Source organism: Typopeltis vanoorti, chromosome 22 (genome assembly GCF_054136105.1).
Source record: "Typopeltis vanoorti isolate ZY-2024b chromosome 22, IOZ_Tvanoo_1.0, whole genome shotgun sequence".
Taxonomy (NCBI): domain Eukaryota; kingdom Metazoa; phylum Arthropoda; class Arachnida; order Uropygi; family Thelyphonidae; genus Typopeltis; species Typopeltis vanoorti.
The window spans coordinates 5,263,693-5,285,124 of NC_143570.1; the positions used below are offsets into that span (position 1 = coordinate 5,263,693).

A 21,432-nucleotide genomic window follows, 5' to 3' on the forward strand; every position below is an offset into this window, starting at 1 on the left:
AAATTCCTAACATATACTCTCAGCAGGATGTACATGATATTATGCTAGTACTACATGAAAATAAGTTACATCATTACTAACTTTCTATCAACAATTTTCCTCCAAAATAACCTATCTGTCAACATTCCAATATTATCAGATCTTATATTTCTGTCCTCTAAGGCACTTTTTACTCTATCAATCCACCTATAACTTGGTCTTCCTCTGGGTCTCTTTTTTTTTTTTTTTTTTTTTTTTCTCCCCCTGCCATCCTGGCAAAGAACACTTGTTTTGCTAACCTTTCTTCTCCGAGTCTGTTTAAGTGGCCATACTATCTAAAATTAGCTATGCTAACACATTCCTGAATACTAATAATGTCAAGTTCTTTCCTAATATCCTCATTTTTAATATGATACTACCACTTAATAATAAGTGATAGTATCATATTATTATTATCCCAAGATCAATTGCCTTGTCTACTTTCTCTAGTATAGATCCACCAATAGACTATATAGCTTATCATCAGTAGATTCCAAATTTCAAGACCTTACATTTAGATGCATTAAACTGACATATCCTCCATTCGTTTGCTCATCTGTCTAGCTTATTTAAGTCCTCCTGAAGCACTATTAATGATAATTGTTCCAAGCCTCATCTGCAAATAACTAAATGTCTCTCTGCAAACCAGTGATAATATCATTGACATAAAAGTTAAATAGCAAAGATCCTAGTACAGATCCTGTAAAACTCCACTTGTGACCTTTCTTTTTCTTGATACTGTCATCCCTCAATGCACAATTTTCATATATATATATATATATATATATATATATATATATATATATATATCAGAGAGAGAGAGAGATAATTTCCAATCCATTGGCCTACTGTGGACAGACAGGAAGATCTTTTAACATTCACCTGGAAGAACATAAAAAAAATACATTCACTACCATTATTATAACAAGTCAAGACTGGTAGACTATGCTTTGGATACCTTTCACGCAAGATTAGATGGAAGAAAACTAATGTGCTATTTAGAATTCGTTACAGATCGTTTTTGAGTCAGCCATGGCTATGAAGAATTCTTTCTAATGTGAACAAATATGGTTGCATTAATTTTCCAAATATTTGAGAAGCTGTTATCTTAAGAGCAACTTCCACATAGCTGTAATATTTCTTTTTTTACAACATTAGAGTGTGCCGAATTAGGACTTTAGATCTTTTGTCCATTATAATTTGAATTGTTTTGTTGTGCTCTGAAGATGCTGATTTGAAATTCAACAAAATATAAGCAAGTTAATAAACATTTTTTTTTATAAAATACAGTGGTGTCTCGCTAATCCGAACTAATAAAAGCCGTGCTCGTTTGGATTAGTGACTTTCCATCCAAGAGACAATAGCTGTCTCTTGGATGGATCTTTTGTCCATTACAATTTGAATTGTTTTGTTGTGCTCTGAAGATGCTGATTTGAAATTCAACAAAATATAAGCAAGTTAATAAACATTTTTTTTTATAAAATACAGTGGTGTCTCGCTAATCCGAACTAATAAAAGCCGTGCTCGTTTGGATTAGTGACTTTCCATCCAAGAGACAATAGCTGGTGTTTAAGACAAAAATAATCAGACTCTAACGGTACATCAATTTAATTCTGTAAATAAATGAAGTAACTGATAGAAAAAAAGCTACTGTACTGTAATGTAAAACTTAAAAAATAATACAGTACACAAGTTTATTTTAGTAAAAAAATTAGTTTGTATGTACCTGTATTGCTGAGGATTCTGATTTAATAAAATTGCATAGTTCAGTACATAACTTAAATTGTGTAAAAAAATATCACTTTCTTGTACACAACACAAAAAAAATTTCACAAAATAACACAAAAAAAAGTTTTTTTATTTCTCTGTAAAAAAGTCTGATTTTCTTTTGCTTCTTGGAAGCTAGACTTTTTTTGAATGCTTCTTCTCGGGGCTGCATTACCAATAAAATTTTGTGGAATGGCGTATCATTCTGCGTAGCCATTCTATACACATATTAAAACTGTCAACTGCCTCTTCATGTTTTACATTTTTTTTTTCTTCGAGTTCTTTATCGTCAGCATCGTCTTCTAATTCATTCTGTAGCATCATATTTATAATTTCAGCATCTGATTTGATTTCGAATTCACTTTCGGTTCTACCTGTAATCCATTCCATAACATCTGTTTGTGAAATTTCAACATCTGGATTTATATTTTTAACCAAATTATGCACGTTTTGAATTTCCTCTTTTTCTGTATCACTGTAGTTATCTTGGTAAATCCTAGAAGTCCACAGTTTTTTTCCATGACGCTCGAATTGCTTTAGGTTTTACGGCTTCCCAAGCAAACGTGAACACACAATAAATCAAAATAGGCCTACACTATAACCGTACAATCGACAGAATGAAAAATACTGTACTATAATAATAATAAAATAAATAATAATAATAGTTAAAATAATAATTATTAAATAAAAATAATAGTACACAAAATAAAACGTAATAAATAAAACTTTTTTTTTTCTTTCAAACTGCAGTTCGGATTACTGGAGGGTTCGGACGAAAGAGGTTTGGATTAGCGAGATACCACTGTAGTTCATTTGATGTTGTTAATACCATTAAAAATATGTTATGAACACACAGGCCAATACATACATAAAAATTCATACCACCATCCAACACAAAAACTAGGAGTCATCAGCATCCTCATCACAGAGCTCTAACAATTTGCTCCAATGAGAAGGCACTGAACAAAGAATATGAAATTATTAGTGTTTGTAAAAAATGGCTACAACAAAAAAAACAGTTTACAAGATCCTCCACAAAAATTACCATTAAAAGCAAAAAAGATTACAAAAATAGCCATACCATACATTAGGGACATATCAGAAAAAATAGAACACTACATAAATACAATATTAAGGCAACCTTCAAACTTCCTGCAAAATTAAAAAAATTATTCAGCACATCCAATGATCCTCTTCCATACCTTGCCCATCCAGGGATTTACAAAATTCAGTGCACCTGCAACTTACCCTACATAGGGGAAACAGAGCACACTATCTCGATAAGGAAAGACGAACATAAACACCACATTAAATTCCTCCACTATGGTAAAACAGGCTTGTCAGATTCATGCTTCAAATATCTCACAGAATCAAGAAGGAAAGGCACAAGTCCCTACACTGCAACAAAACCTGGTTTGAAAGAAAGTTCAAAGAAGCCTGTGAGATGCTGAAACATCATCCGAATCTAAACAAGAATGATGGATTAATAATTCCAAGAATCTGGAGGACCCATATAGCATCCAGAACAACCCCAAACAGAAGAAAACCTGAATATGAGAGGACTATAGAAATTGTTTAATGTAGTTCCGTTGATATATATAAAAATTTATTTTATTTTGTGAATTAATTTTTATTTTTATATATATTTTGTGTAGTAATATTTTTATTTATTTATTTTATTTTATTTTTTTACCAAAGATCAGGTTAGGGTAAATGATTAACATAGCATTTAGATTTATCTAATGTTTTGCAGATGATGACCTTAATACAGAGGTGTTATTTTCTTAATTATAAGTAAAGTAATTATTCCTATATGTGTTTTTTTTTTGTCTCCATAAATTCTTCACTATGCTGACCACCATGTAACCTTAAAGAATTTAATTCACAGAGGTTTTTTATTTATACTAGATGTAACCTAGTATTAATTATTTATACACCTCTGAATCAAAAAATTAGAATAATCAAAGAAAATGTGTTGCATCGAAAATAATTATTATCAAATATGAATTAGCATCATCTAAATCTATGTACTTTGTAGATTATATGACCATATAAACACATAAAAACGTAGTATGAATTATAAAAAAATTGTTATTTGAAAACATTCACAAAATTGGAATAATTTTTAAGTTGGTTCAAATATTAGAATAATATGAAAATAAATGCACAAAAATTACAATCAAAGGGAAACAATATGATAATTAGTGCTTTTTTGCATCTCCCTTAGCTTTTATGATTGTTTGTATACAGTTGGGCATATTATTTACTAGCGGTTTACAGTGTTTTTTTTTTATCAAAACATGAACTTGTTTCTAGTCTGCAAATTGTTTGCAGACTAGAAACAAGTTCATTTTTGTTTTCTTGGGGCAACTTCTTGAAGATGTTTCTTCATAATTCTTCACAAATTCTCATTGTTGTTTAAATCTGGTGAGTTTGCCAGCCAAGAAATTACATTGATTTGCCTTTCTTTAAGCCATCTAGTAGTGGTCTTCAAATTGCGACACGAAGTTGAATTTTGCTGAAAATGGAAATCACCATCACATAAAATACACAGTCTACCTGGCTCCCTCTGTGATCATAACAAGCTGCCCATACTGTGAGAGGCAAGTTTCACCAAACGTTTCATGCATTCTTTATCAAATGCTTCTTGCTTAAGATGCCAAACACGTATCCTATGATGACCATGGGACACACAAAACATACTTTCATTGCTAAAAAGTACCTTTTTCCAGTCCTCTTGACTCCACAACAGTCTTTGCTTACACCATCGCACTCTAGCTGCCTTTTTCATGGAAGTCATAAGTGACTTCATCTTAGGCACACGTGATTTAAACTCAGTTTGAGAGTTTAAATACGCAATATTCAATATTGTAGATTTAGACACACTCAAGTTCTTTCCATCTCCTGTGAAAATACCTTACACTTTGGAAGTGGTTTTTCTTCACAATAGTTTTCAATCTACTCTCACCTCATGTAGTTGTTATCTTTCAACTGCCATTGCAATGATTATTTTGAAAACTCCAGTTATTAGAATACTGGCTCAATAGTCTACTCATGCTTGTTTGAGAACATTTCAATTCCTTAGCTATAAACTGTTGAGTTTGGCCTTCTTTATGTAGAGACACCATACAAAACTTCTTAGCTTCCGATATGTCACTCGTTCAACCCATGTTTAGCAAATGATTAACTGAAATCCATGTGCAAACAATTCCTCACACATGAGTCAGTCCTGCAGCTAGTGAAATATATGCTATTTCTATGCTCTCCTCAAATCCAATCGGAAAAATCTGGAATATTCTAATATTTTTGAACCATGTTAAAAATTATTTTAATTTTGTGAATATTTTCAAATAGCAGTTGTCATATAATTTATGTTACATTTTTATGTATTCACATGGTAATATAATCTTCAAAGTATGCACATTTAGATGATGCTAATTCATATTTGGTAATAATTATTTTCTATGCAATAAATTAGAATTGCAAATCATTTAAGACATTTTCTTTGATTATTCTAATTTTTTGATTTGGTGGTGTAAATATCTGTTTATAATTTATATCTAGTATAAATAAAATTTATACATCTAGTATAAATAAATAAAAAAAATGTCTATGAGTTAAAACCTGGTTATTTATTATTCAAGTTCTATAATTTCATTTGACTGTATGGGAAAGAGCACAGTGATGAAATAAATGCTGCACAAGAAGAACTTCCTCTGCAGCATGTATTTCATCACTGTCCTCTGTTTTCCTTTATTTATTTTTTAAAATTTCTTTCTACTCATTCATTCTTTTTGTCTTCTCTCTCACATCCTTAATTACAATAAAATAAGTTAAAGGTTTTGCTAGATTTTGTTGTATAATGAAACCTGCATTTATGACTAAAAATACACATGTAAACCACAGTAATAAGGTTTTTTAATAAGTAAATATTTCATCCAAAGTATCATAGGATATCATCAGTACCGTTAAAGAATTAAATTTAATTTAATTCTTTAACACGCTACTGCACGCACAGAGGGATTTCATTGTAAGCATGTGCCCTAACTGTTTGTAATTCCTAGTATTGTTTGAATTAACTGTACTGACGATGTCCTATGATACTTAGGATGAAATACTTACTTATTAAAAAATCTTATTATTGTGGTTACATGTGTATGTTTAGTCTTGCTAGATTATTATACTTATATATCTTCTAGTGAGCAAGTTTCATAAAATAAACATCTTTCCTCATTTGCCAAAATAGGCATGAAGAATAATTGCTCAGACAATAGGAGTAAATTTAATTGAGCAACTCTAAATCAATTTCAAGAAAAAAACAAAACAAAATATGGAACTACAAGGGGGTGATTATGAAGAGCTCAGGAGACAGCTTGCAGGTGTAGCATGGAATGAGGAGTTAGCTGGAAAAGAGATCAATGCAGCTTGGGGGATTTTCAAGAACTATCTAGTAGAAGCAATGTCTAAATGTATCCCAAGGATCAGAAGGTTAAATAAGGTAGGTGTGAAATGGATGAATAGAGAGATTAAGCATGTGATACAGAGAAAAAGGGCATTATGGAGGCAACATAAGAGAAGTGGTGATAACCAATTCCATGAGGATTATAAAGACCAGGCAAGGCGGGTGACTTGGTTGGTAAGAGTAGCAAAAGTGAGGTATGAACAGCAGTTAGGCTAACAAAGCCAAAAAGAATCCTAAGTAGTTCTTTCAATATGTAGCCAGCAAAAAAAAAAAAGAATGATTATGGAAGAAATATTGATTGGAGAAAATGGTATAAAGATAGCTGTTGCAGAAGATGTAGTGTACTTAATGAGCAGTTCAATAAAGGTCTTTCATTCTTGTGAATGTGACTTCATGGAGAGATTGAGAGCAGTTGATGATGGATTGTAAGTGAGCAAGAGGCGTATGGGGAGTTGAGTAAATTAGATGTTAATAAAGCTGTGGGACTTGATAATATATCACCACGTATTTTGAAGGAATGTGCCAGGGAGTTGACACCTGCCTTGACATATTTTTTTAATATGAGTCTTGCATTGGGTAAAGGAGTGGAAGGAGGACAAGATTGTGCCATTTCATAAGGGAGGTGATAGAACTCAATAATATTTCTATAATTCTATAATCATCAAATTATAGACCTATCTGTGTGTCAGGTGTTAAGTTGTTGGAGAAGCTGGTGGGAATTGGGATCCAGAATTGGGTTGACAACAATGGTATTATCTTTGATGGATAGCATGGATTTGCTAAAGGGAGGTCATGTTTTAGTAATCTACTTACTTATTACAATAAGTTGACTGCTTCCTTGGACAAAAGAGAGGGAAACACATTAATATACTTAGATTTTGCAAAGGCTTTTGATAGATTACTGCATGATAAGTTGATAGTCAAACTGGAGCGGATGGAGTTAGATTAGTGCATTGGATTGGAGACTGGTTATCTGATAGGTATCAGCAAGTTGTGTATCTAGGGAGCAATATCCAGGCAAAGGAAAGACACTAGCAGTGTGTCTCATGGGTCTGTTTTAGGGCCATTACTGTTTAACTTGTTTAACGATTGGGCACGGGAATGGGGATGCGAGTTCAATGTTATGTTGCAAAATGTAAGAGTTTAAAATTTGGGAAACAAAGATGGGATGCAGAATTTATGCTTGGTGAGGATATACTGTTGGTGGTGGAACAAATAAGAGATCTTGGGGGTGATAGTGGATAAGGATATGAAATTTAATGGACACACAGCTAAAATTGTGAAGACAACACAAAGGCTTCTGGGAATGATGTGGAGGACACTGACTTATAGAAGTAGGGAGATTCTTGTTCCATTGTATATAGCTTTGATTAGGCCACACATGGACTATTGTGCCCAGATTTTGTCATCGGGTTTTCAGAAGGATGAAGAGATGTTGGAAAGGGTCCAGAAGCAACTGACGAAGGTAGTTTCTGACCTTTGGAATATTGAATATGAGGAAAGATTGAGAAGATACAATTTACAGAGTCTGGTGGATAGGAGGAAGAGGTGAGATATGATATAGACCTACAAGTTAGTAAGGGGTTGTTATAGGATCAATGTTGGAGAGGTTCTACAGAAAACAGTGGGAAAACCAGAGGTCATGCCTGGAAACTGTATAAAGAGGGTGTGAGCAGGGGAGTGAGAAGCAGGTTTTTTGCATGGAATGCTTTTTAAATGAATGGAATGCCTTGCCTGAGAGTGTGGTGTCTGCAGAGAATTTGAATGTGTTTAAAGCTCTGTCGGATTAGCCTGTGTATGATAAAAGGACCTTCTAGATGAGTCTCTGACTCCATGGGATCTTGGGTAATAATAATTATAAACTGTAGTTTCTATTTCCATTCATAGAACATATGCCACTTCCTTCCCAAATGAGCATATACTTGTTACATACTCAGTGATACATGAAGGTTTGATATATTGTGCTGTCTTCACAGTTCATTCTTAGAGAGCAAATAAAGATACATATAAAAATCTTTCTGAATTCTCACAATTTAATAACTTGGCAGTTTTTTTAAGCTTTCCTCTCCTGCTTGCTAGCTAGTGTTCCTATTTCCTGGCAACAGCTGTTTGAAGAACTTACAATTAACATGCATCATGCATGCTTGTTACCAAGAGCAAAACTCAGCTAACAAAAATCACTTTCTTTAGTATAATAATTGTACATTACAATGTTATATAGCATAGCTTGGTTTCCTTTATTACACTACCACCTTACTGTATGGCAGTTCTAGTAATACTAATGCATACAATTGCATCAATAGATGCAAGCAATTATTTATTTTTTAAATTATTTTATCATATAGCAAAACTTAAAAACCTTAATACTGTAAAAAACAAGCATAATAAATAAGTCACTATTATGTGAAATTTTTACAGCATACTCTCTGTTAGGAATCTTAGAGAAGCCCTGTAAAGTCAGCCTCTCAGTATACAAATAATTAGTTGTGAAGAGTCTTTATATGTAAAATTTTACTGTTTGTATATGTTACAGTAAAATCTGAATATTATTTTTTGCTAAGTATAATCCTCCCCCAGCCAACTTAATCAAAAAAAAAAAAAAAACCTTTCTGTAAAATAGATTTTTCATTACTTAAATTCAATTTTTTGTTAAATGCATTGCAATCGATTACTTATTTTTATGAATGTGTTACATTTCAGAGCCAAATATTTTTTTACGTGCAATTTTGTAGTAAAACAAATGCAGTATTTCAATCATTTTTTAAATGATTTTGTCATCATATTGTTTTACAGAAATTCATGTTATATTAAACTGGCTATATGCCTGTTCACTTAAATAAAATAAAAATAAATTAAACAGAAACATGTACCAGTATGCTACCTGTGTGGAATAATTTCATGAAATTATTCTTTTTCTCTCTCTCTCTCTTTGTGTATGCATCTTCATTATTATATTTTAGTAATTATTTTTAATCAAGGAACTCTAAGAAATTTTTATTCATTTTATTAGGTGACATTACCGCATAGTGAAAATGAAAAGAAGAATTTGCAAGAAAAAGCTAACTGCTTGTTTGATGCATTCAGCTTCTTAAAAACAACACGGAAGAAGCAAAGGCATCATATAAATTCACTTATTTTGCAGATAGAAACTGATGTGACTTTGCTATCAGGTAGTGTGCTATTTCATTATTAAATGCTTGTAATGTTAGTTTTAAAAGTGTCACATGGTTTTAGTTGAAATGTATACAACATTCACAGATTACAGATTCATTTTATTTTTATTACTTTTTAAATATATAGTTAACAGTTTCTAGTCACATCATGTATGTCACTAGACATTTCCTAAACATTTAAAATTATGTAGTTTGTCGATATTGACCGTTAAAAAGAAAGATAAGTATTAATAATCTGGAAGGATATTGTGTTTATTTTGTTACCAGTGCTGATGTTTAAGTTTGTACTATTGAAATTGACATTTTTTTTATGTCTCATTAGTGTGTTGGTCTTTTATTAAGATATTATTGTCTCAGTATTGTGCCCAATTATATCAATAATCGTGGCAGCTTCCCCAGCATTTAAGGACTACATTATTTGTAGCAAAGTTAAGAATTTCTTAGCTTGCTATGCATGTGGCATGTATGAATCCCCTGGTTTAAAAATGGCAGGTGAGGAATGGGAATACATATGCATGAACTGTAGGCAGTGGGAAGCACTGGGAGACATAAGTATTTCAATCTTAAAATTCATCAGCAGCAGAGATAGTGCTTCAGAAATGGACGAATGTCATTTTGTGGATACTATTAAAAATTAGATGATGAAGAGAATGTGAAAGATGTACATATGGATTTGACCTAGGACAATGAGGCAGAGGGAGATGGTTTATATGATGGCCATCATTGTGTGTGTGAATGGCACTCGAAAGCAGGATGTGTGGAGGGAGAGAGAAATGAAACCACTGAGAAAGAAGATGGAAGGAATAAAGTTGAGGAGAGTGACTGAAGAGATTAGGAGGCTGGAGAGGTTGGTTAGTGTGAGGAGAACAAGAGAAGGATTTGAAAGAGCAAGGGAAAGAAGAAAGCAAGAGCATGGAAGAGACAGAGGAAGATAGTAAATTAGAGAAGGTTGAGAGAGTGTGGAAGTTAAAGCATAGAGAGATGAGAGGAAGGAGAAAAAGAGGGAGAGAATGCAAGAGAGAGAGAGAGAGATACTGGAAGCAGAAAGAGTCAGGGCCATTGAGAGAAGAATGAATGAATGACTGTTAGGAGTATCATGTATGGAGATTCAATGATTTGAGGTGTGAGTAGAGTAGAGTGCCAGAGGAGTACATCGTGCCAGGTGGAATGATGGAGAGTGTGGCATTGGCAGTGAAATGAAGTGAAAGTGGAGAGGAGATGATATTAGTGGTTGTTATGAATGACTTGAGAGGTAGCATGAATTATGTAGCGAGAGATTTGAGATTGATGTTGGGAGATAGTGCAACAGAAATGTGTCAGAAAGAAGATAGTGATTGTGTTGCCGTGGTATGAGAATGTAAAGTGGAGAAGAAGAGCAGTGATGATGAACGAGATGACAGTGAGAATGTGTAGGAAGAGAGGTCTGGAATGTGTGGATTCATGGAGTACATTTGAGGATGGAAGAGAGCCGTATGCAAGAGATGGTACGTTTGAGTGCAGAAGGATGCAGGCATTTGAAGAGAAGACTTAATTTAAGTTTTAGACTTAGTTTTCTGGGAGTGTGTAAGGACAGGGAAACTAGAATTGTAAAATTGGAACATAGCAGATGGCCTCACATTTCATTTCTCCAGCCACTATCCCCCAAGGGATAGTGGCTGGAGAAATGAAAGAGTGTACATTACATACATACATACATACATACATCTTCAAGGACCACCTTTCCTAATTGGGTTGTGGGGGGCAACAGCTGCAAGAAGAACTTCCAATGGTCACGATCCTCTGCCACCAAGCTCAGGTGTTCTGGTGGGATTCCCAAACGTGTCCACCCAAGGTTTTGGATATAATCTATCCAGCAAGTCCTTATCCTCCCACCCTCTGGCTTGGCAAAGAGGGCCTGCTGAGGGAGCCTCTCTTGTGGCATTCTGACCAGGTGCCCGTACCAACGTAACTGTGATCTCTCAACACGGAGAAGCAGCGGTTGAGTATTGAGGGTTTCCCAAATTACAGAGCTTCTGACTCTGTCGAGTCTTGTCAGCCCCGCAACCCCTCGAAGGAACCTCATTATAGCCGCTTGGATTCGTGTCCGCATTCTTTCGGTCATTACCCAATTCTCATGACCATAGGTGAGGATGGGGACATAGACTGTATTGAAGACAGCCAGCTTTGCCTTCTGGCTTAACTCCCGCTTCAATACTACTGAACGGCCAAGCTCCCGCAATATTGAGCTTGCTAAGCCAATTCGAGTATCTAGCTCTACGTCCCATTTTCCATCATTCGTGAATAAGGACCCAAGATATTTAAACTTCTCCACTTGCCTCATTGGGACTCCACTTACATGTAGAGTGCACTGGGATGGTTGTCTTGAGACCACAAATGTTTCAGTTTTGGCCACACTGATCTTCATTCCGGTGTCTGCACAAACAGCTACAAACCTATCCAGGGTCTGTTGGAGGTCATCTGTGGAAGAGCTAAGCAGAACTAGGTCATCTGCAAAAAACAGACGTCCAATGCTACATCTTCCAATTCTGACACACTCACTGCCTCAGCTGGGCCTATCAATCCAGTCCATAAGAGTGTACATTATATTGCACTAATTATTTACCACTTCTATTCCTTTCTCTTCCACATCTAGACTATGTAACTTTTCTGCTCTCCTACATATACTCTTATTCTAAGGAAGTGTATCACAGTATTTATATATTATGCAGTAATATACGTAGGCTGTTCAATAAGTAATAAGACTATATTTATACAGAAAACAGATTACCTTTAATCGTCATCATTTACTTGGTCTTTTTCGAAGTAACTACTGTGAGATGCGATGCATTTGTCCCAACGTTGCGTCCACTTCTTAAACACATGTGAGAGTCCGTGTTTTGAGAGTTCTTTCGAAACTGCCTCCATAGCTTTTACACATGCTTAGTGGTTTCTTGAGCTGAGGAAACAGCCAGCAGTTGCATGGTGCGAGATCAGGACTGTATGGAGGGTGTGGTAGGATATCTGTGTTGTTCTTCTGCAAAACGTCCACTACACAACCAGCAATATGTGGCCTTGCATTATCGTGGTGCAATAAGAAGCCATTCTTCAGCAATAGACGCTTCCTTTTGACGTGCTTGATGATAATCGCTGCTGTGTTGATCATTGTCTCTGTGATGGACGTTAAAGGTCTTCCCTCACATCAAGATCTTCCACATTTTGCCTTCCTTCCTTAAAAGTTTTATGCCAGTGAAAAACACTTGCCCTCGACATTGCTTCATCGTGGAAAGCTTCACGTATCATGTTAAAAGTGTCTGATGCCGATTTTTGCAAACGCACACAAAATTTAATCACATAACGCTGTTCCAACGACGCTTCCATTTCGAAGACTGGTCGCACCTCGTAGGCGTGCCGATGAGCATGTGCGTTTAGTCACGTGACACTCTGGCACATCAGCCCGTATACGCCATCTATCAACCTCTTTTGTTAATACATACAGCAACATTTCTTTATTCCACAGAAATCAATATTGTGATGAGTGGTTTCGCCACAGTAAAATTAGTCTTATTACTTATTGAACAGCCCACGTATTATCTTAGCTGAGTGGTGTCTCCACTCTTCAACTCTCTACAGGTTTCATTCCCATTGTGACATGGATGTTTATGGACGTGTTAGGTAGTAGATGATTTACACCCCCGATATGAGACCACTATTCTATTTATTGAGGAATTGCAGGCTGAAAAATTCCCATGTTTGATCTCTAAATGAGGTTTACAGTTATTTAACCTTTAGTCTACTTGTGACAGATTTACAACCTTTTTTTTTTATTTTTTAGGATTCACACAAAAAACAACTAATAGTTTTTAAGGCTTCATAAAATACAAAATACTAACTTCTGTACTATAATAAAAGGTTGTACTGTTTATTGTTATTTTGCTATTAATATGAATCTTGCAATAGGGCAAGAATCCTGAAGGTGGGAAACCACCTTTCATTATTCCGCTTCACAAAGGGGTGTAGTACAAGAGAGGCTACGAATTATAGGCCCAATCTGCATGTCTGGAGTTGTTGTTAAGGTGTTAGCGAAGTTGGTTAGGACTAAGATTCAGAAACGGGCTGATAATTGCAGTATCCTTTATGATGATCAGCATGCATTTGTTAGGGGGGAAAGTCATGCTTTAGCAATATGCTTACATATTACAACAAGGTGAAAAATTAACTGGATAAAGAAGATGCATATATAGTAGTGTACTTGTATTTTTCAGAGACCTTTATAGACTGCCATATGACAAGATGGTCACTAGTGGAGTGCTAGAGGGCTTGTGGCACTCTGCCTAACTGGAGATATGCAGCTGTTAGCCAGTGATGCAAAGTTGGGAAGAACTAGGAGAAGTAGAGCAAATTGTTGTTGTGGTCTTGGAGGAGGATCTCAATAGACCATGTGAGTGGGGGCTATCATTTTATTGTTGCAAAGTGCCTTGAAATTTGGTAGGGAAGGTTGGGATTCATAGTATACAATTAATGGAGAAATTTTAAAGGAGGTGGAAGAGGTGAGAGATCTGGGAGCGATGGTGGACAGAGTCTTGAAGTTCAGGGGGTCACATTTCTAAAATTGTAAGAACATCACAATGGATCATGACAATAATGAAGTGGACATTGACATGCAGAAGCAAAGAGGTGACTGTTCCCTTGTATAAAGCTTTGATCCACATATGGACTACTGTATGCAAATTTAGTCACCTGGTTTTCGAGGGGATGAAGATGTATTAGGGAGGGTCCAGAAAAAGTTTACAAAGTCAGTGTAAAATCTATGGAATGTCATATAAGAGGAGAGATTGAGGGAATGCAACTTGCAGAGTTGTGAATTGAGAGGGAATATGATTGAGACATATAAGCTGGTGAGGGGTTGTTTCCAGATTAATGTGGAGGAGATTTTTCATAGAGTAGAGGAATGCAAGGTTAGAAAAAGAAGCTATCCCTGGAAGCTGTATAAGGAGGGTAGGAGGTGGAGTGAGAAACAGGTTCTTGGCATGGACAGTGATTGGAATGTTTATCTGAAAGTATGGTGGATACAGTTCAGTGATCTTTTTTGCATGAAAGAGATTATGGACTTTCTGTGATGAGTCCTTTGATTCCATGAGGGTCAGGTGTTAATAATATTTTAATTTCTTTTATTTAAGTGCACTAGATATATTATATGTTGCAATACTGTAATATATTCTAAATTAATTAACATATATTATTGTAGCTTACTCTAAATTGGTTAGCATATGTTAAAATAAGTAGTTAGAAAAACATAGGTCGATTTCCAGATGGTACAATGATCTCAATATCTGGAGTGCTTAGCTCCAGATATTGAGCTATATGGAGATAAATAAATAAATATCAACTTAAAGGATCCAAATGCTTTCATTTCAGCACCTGTCAGATATAGAATTGGTTTAAAGATACCAAGCAATTTTATAAGCTAGGTTTAATCCTTTTTTTCCCAAGTAAGGTCAATAAAGGTCGAAACCAGTCTGGGTAGTGGCCCTTGCCTTTAATGCATAGCATCATACATCTCCGCAAGGGGATGCGCTTTGCATTAGGGGAAAATATTAAGGAAAGTGATCAGAGCTTACTCTGCCTTTACCACGAGTTGACTCAGACTTACACTACATGCAGGCGCAAACGTGACTTACTTGTCTGTTTGCTTACTTTGAAAAAAAGGATTAAAACCTAGCGTATAAAATTGCTTGGTATCTTTAACATAGTATACCCAAATTAAAAAACTTTCTACATAGAATTGGTTTAGTTTTTTTTTTCCTTTAAAAAAAAAAAGGTACAAATTAGCAATCAGGCTTACATTTTGTCCTGAATCACATGACAAAATCAGGTTGTTTTTAAAAGGTAACATGTATTAATGAATTAATTCACATTTATGATATTTCTTTGAACATGAGGATGGTCATCGAGACAAAGTTCTGAGCACAATGAAACTTTTTATCATCGTGTAAAAACTATCATTATGCTATCAAATTGGAAGTATCACAAAGAAGCACATATGTGCTTATTTGTGATACTTCCAATCACACAAGAAATAAAAACTCTTTTACCTTAGTTGGATTAACTGCAAAACAATCAGAAATTAGTATTACCTGAGTACATTCATGGAATCCATAGACCTCATAGCCATTATTTACACAGTTTCTCTCATACTTTCTTTACACTTATTGAGAGATAATTACTTGAAACAGAATATGACAGAGAGGACTCAGGACACAAGAGTGTTATATCTGGTTATGGAATCAGAAGGCCTGTCCATAAAGGTGGCTTCATTGCCTCCAGTTGGGGAAAGTGATCATGTGGTATTGACTTAGAAGGTAGCAAAATGTTGAAATTCCAGTTAAGAATGGGGTATATGTGGAACTATGATACTTAGGAGACAACTTGAAGCAGTATCATGGCTAAAGATCTGCAAGGGAAGGATGTTCACAGTGCATGGGATATGGTCAAGGAGTATCTGGAGGAAGCAATATCACACTGTATATCCAAGGTCAGGAGGGTAAATCAGGTAGGAGATGGATGAGTAATATCATTAAGCAAGATCTTTAAAAAATGAAAATGTTGTGGAGGGTATATATAAGGAAAAAAATGACAGCTAACTCATGAACAGTACAACTGGATTCAGGACTGGCTGTCTGATAACCAGCATGGTAAGGAAGGCAAAATCAGATTATGAGAAGAAATTAGCTAAGCAGGCAAAAGGAAATTGTAATTTTTTTGTGAAAAAAAAAACTGAAACAAATGGGGATGGATGTGAAACTGGCGATATGAATAAAATCGCCGAGCGGTTAGTGTATCCACTCTCCAGCCGAAAGGCTGTGGGTTTGAATCCTGCTATGGGCATGGATCTTTGTGATTGTCTGTGAAAATACTAATTGGAGGTTAGTATTTTCACAGACAATCATGGCGTTTTTGAGTCTGAACTCCCTGGAGGTGTCACATAATAATAAAAAAAAAAGGGTAGCTGATGGACACATATGAAAAAAATAATATACAGAAGAGTAGAATCCAGGAGAAGGCAGATATAGTGGTGTGCCACAGACTCTGTGCTTGGACTGCTGCGGTTTAATTTATACATAAATGATATAGGAAATAATTTGAAGGGAGATATTCAGTTATTTGCTATTGATGCAAAGTAGGGTAGGATAATAGTTAATCAGGGTGATGTAGAGAGCTTGAAGGATGATTTAAATAGGCTGACAGAATGGATGTCATTTAATGTGGAAGAGTGTAAATTTATGTATTTTGGGATACAAAGATTACAACCTGTGTACCACATTAAGGGAACTGTATTCCAGAAAATTGATGAAGCCAGGTAGCTCACAGGATTACTTGGCTATCGAAGAGAATACTAACAAGCAGCGATAAGGGAGTTATCATTCCTCTTTATAAAGCCTTGATGTGACAACATCCGGATTACTGTGCTCAGGGCTGGTCACCTGAGTTTCTCGGAGATGAAGTGATGGAGAGGATCCAGAGGTAAGTAACCAAGATAGTGAGTGGTCGGTGGAATGCTTTCTATGAGGATAGATTGAAGATTTGTTGATTGCAAAAGTTGGTTGATAGGAGAAAAAGAGGGGATATGATAGAAACATTTAAGTTACTTAAAAGATTTTATAGGATTGATGCAGAGGAAGTGTTTCAATACTTGGCTAGAAGAGGCAGAACAAGAAGTCATGTCGGAAGTGGCGTAAGAGTGTAGTTAGCAAGGGCATGAGAACTAGAGAAATAGAATGTTGCGTTAATGCTATCAACCCAATATCTATCAACACGAGGTATGATAAATATTGGGTTGATAGTTTGAGTCTCCCGTGATGAGTCTTAGGATTCCATGGAGTTGATTTTGCAATAATAATACTTCTCCTAAAACTAATTTACTGACAAAACACTCCTGATATCACACGTGTCAACCCATTCCACTCATGTATCACTCCCTAAGCAAAAAATATCTAGTCCTCATGTCCTTGCTAACCACATTATTACTTGACTTGAAGGGGGGGGGATCCCTTGTTCTCTCCCCAATCATATATTGGAAAGTTTTTTTAGCATCTACTTTATTGAAACTCCTTTAACAACTTATGTGTTTCTCTCATGTTCCCTGCCTATTAGCTAAGCTTTGTAACTCACAAACTTTCAGTTCATCCTAATAGGGAGATCACAGGCTAGTCACGAAGTTTGGTCTTTACTACTTCCACATTCATCAAGACACCCACTGAATGTGTGCACAATAGCCCATATGTGATTATATCAGTGTTATAAAGAGGGATATATTCCTGCTTATCAGTATTTTTTACCCTAAACATCCAAGTGATCCCTTGAACTAATGTGCTCACTTTTGCAGTATGTTTTCTGAACGTCAAGTCTCCATCCAAAATCACTCCCAAATCCCTGTAGTTGTCAGTTTATTGCAGTCCTGGTCCATCTGTGTAATGCACATCTTGTAATTTTTTTCATTCAGAAGTGCATAACGTTACACTTTAATGCTGAACTGGAAGTCATTATCATTTGCCCATACTGTCCATCTATTTAAGGCATCCAGCAGGATCTCTACATCTTCATTAACTATTGCCTAACCCAGTTTGGCATTATTAGCAAATATCTGGATATTCTCACCGAAATCATTCCCAATATCATTAATTTACCAATTTGAACAGTAGTGTCCCAAGTATAGAGTCTTATTGCACAATGCTGGTTACTTAGCTTCTCTTTGATTGAATTTCATCAAATACACTGTTCAGTCAAAATATTATGACTACCATTCTAATAGGTTGTAGGCATCCCAACCTCTTACTCCCATAGCCACCACACTGCATAGTGGAAGTTCTGGTAGTATGGAGTCATGCTGTACTATCATCAGAATTGCTTCCCATATATGGGATGGAGGATTTAAATGCTAATCTCTCTTGATCCACCTAATTCCAAAAATGATGTATGCAATTCGGAAACCATGGTAATACCAGTCACTTTTGTGTTCAGAAAACCACTCTCAAATGATACTGGCTGGCAACATGGTAAGGTGCATTATCCTGCAGTTAACTGTGTTAGACAGTCACTATGAAAGGGGATGTACCTGATCAGCTGCATTGTATAAGTACTTTGTAATATTCATAATGTGGTCTGTGAATATCAGGGTTCCAAGAGATTTTCAGGAAAACAGTCCCCGTAGCATAATCTGCTGACTCCTGCCTGTTTATGCTGAACCATGACATTGGGACAATAAGTAGGAGTCAGATGAATACCCAGGTTTTCATCTGACTCCTACTTACAGTCTATATGGCATGGCTGGAAATGAGATTGTGTGAAAAGGCTACATGCATACCCCAGTCATGCAACATAGGTTCCAGACCACCATCATATTGCAAATTGCTGCCCCTCCCCCCACATCTGGATGCATGTAATAGTTTAATAACATTTTTAAGCAATCACATATGTGTATAAATTATGGAAATAAAGCATTTAAATTTAACGTAAATGTGGAAAATAACATTTCCCCCTTTATGGCACTTTATCTTTGTTTTAAGCAACTATAACGACTGTCGAGCAAGGTAAGGTCATCCTATGGCTTATTTCAGTGTTCAGTACATCATTGTCACTAAATTTCATAATTTTAATCTTAGTATGTAATGTAACAGGTTTATGTATCTTCTTGTTTTCACTAGAAGAAGCAACAGCACCCTTAATTTGAATTTTATATGCCACTATTAACAAAAATAAAATAATGTTGATAAACAGTTTATAATTCACAGCAAAATACCAAAACACAAAGAGATGTAGTGAGCAGCGGCATCATAAACAAATAGTTCATGAAAACTGGACATCAGTTGATTCATTGGAGCACTGTCACTAACAACTGTCATATAAATAGGCTTTGTCATAATTGAAAAGTCATATGAATGGATCGCTATAAGGTCCATCATATCACACATCCATGTAAAAAAAAAAGTACAGTATTACTGTACTTTTTTTTCTTTTTTTTCCTCCAGTCATAATTGGTACATTGACATCCCTTAGATGTCAACTATAGATGTAGGCATTAGATTGGGTATTATCTACTTTGGAGGCTTATAGAGAGGAGGGTACATTGGATAATGTCTGGGTACACTACCATTTGTTCCCTGGTTAAATTCCACGATCAGCCATTACACAGTTTTTATGATTAGTGTAATATAATCATTTGTGAAATTTTCTTACTTATTTAAAAAAAAAAAATATATATATATATAATTTTATCACAGATAGTTTCCTCTAGATGGGATGGGATAACCTGTGTTCATCACAAGCACCCACCATTGGCTTAGCAACTATTTTTCTGCCCAGTATTCTTCCACTCTTGGAACACCTTAACTACTGCCATTACTATCCTACAATCAGTTCCATCAGATCATATTCCTCATGCATGTCAATCAGCAAGTTGGAATGAATAGTATGTCACACACCAGTGCCATATATGTATACTGGCTTTCATTGTGATTTGGGTGTTCCTGGCTGGGTGCAATGGCCACCTGTGAAATAATGGGATTATAATATTTTGACTGGACTGCATACTATTCTCAGATGTCAGGCCATCAGCTACCCTCTTATCCACATCACTAGTTTCATATCCTAAAGAGTGACCACTTTGCTTCAGGAAACATCCAGGTTAATTCAACCAAGGACAAGTTCCTTTTATCAGGAACCTTATTACAAATCTTGACTTTGAAAACATCTCTTATGTTACATACTGGATAAACCAGACACCATATTAGTCTTTATTTATTATTTTTTTTCTAGAGGAATACTTTATAAATCACTTATTATCACCAATTTCATAAACTGTGCAGAGAAATACCAAACTTCATTTTATGGAAAATAACATCAAAATTTCTTCCTGTGTCCAGTTCCAACTATAGCATACTTGTAAGTACGAATGGAATAGTTTGTTATAGTGAAAAACACTGATATTTATGGGTCTTTCGCACTTTGCAGGTTTAATGAGTAAGTTCACTATAGCAATAATTAATAAACTGATTAGTATTCATTCGAATGTTCTATCAATGATTTTTCCTAGTCCATTCATAAATTTTATTACTGTTATATTAACAATAATTAATAGTTTCTTGGTGTAAATAGCATGTTATCTAATTTAATACATATTTTCCTTTTTAAGTAACTTATGAAAATTCAAAACTTCTTGTCACCACCTATTTCTGTCTGCTACTACTGCTTCCCAGTCTCTTCTCCCCACACTTTAGAAACAGCTGTTGAAACTCTAACAAGTCTTTTCACACATGCACAGTAACGAACTTTCAGGAATCTGTTAATGGTTGCCATTAGCAAAGTGTTAATATATGATTATTATTAGGGATGCACTAAACCACGATTTGGTCTAATAATTGAATATTCAGTTTAAAATTTTTCCAAAGTACCAATTATATAACCGAAGCATGCTAAATTAATTTTTATAAACAAATATTTGGAAAAAAAAACAAAATATACACTCAGTGAAAAAAATGTATATTTTTTGTTCAAAACATTTATTTACAAATTTAATTCATAATGTTTAAAAACCTAATTCAGAATGCTTCGGCCAAATTGAAGAATGAAGAAAGATAGAAAATTATATGTGATAATAATTCACCTAACAAAATGAAAATGAGAAAATAAAAAGATTCATCCTTATTTCATAACCAAATATATTCATAAAAACTTGGAATGTTTCTAAAAAAAGATCAGAGAGTTTATGAGAATACAACATGTGGCATTGAATTTGCTTTAGCTTTTACTACTAGACACAAGTGTTGCCCAGGCTCCCATATAATTGACTTTTATTAAGGGTTCCCCCCCCCCCCCCATTAAAGTTTCACTGGCTTTGTTTGTTCTTATTGGAGACCAGGAAGAAACTTTAACAAAAAAAAAAAAAAAAAAAAACTCTTTCAATACCAAAGCAATTCTTTGTAAGAGAATTGCTGTTGATGTGTAAGAGTAATTATCACAGAAGAACCTAAAAGTCTT

The 21,432-nt window shown here is 35.0% G+C and overlaps 1 protein-coding gene across 2 annotated transcripts in view; it reads left to right on the plus strand.

Annotated features, from left to right (window-relative positions):
• Positions 1 to 21,432, plus strand: part of LOC150094127 (IQ calmodulin-binding motif-containing protein 1-like) — a 240,009-nt gene that overhangs the window by 212,350 nt on the left and 6,227 nt on the right. For both annotated transcript variants that reach the window (XM_090412272.1, XM_090412273.1), the window contains one exon: positions 9,258 to 9,417. In XM_090412272.1, the coding sequence (XP_090268398.1) occupies positions 9,258 to 9,417 (160 nt within the window). The remainder of the gene's footprint in view (positions 1 to 9,257; positions 9,418 to 21,432) is intronic.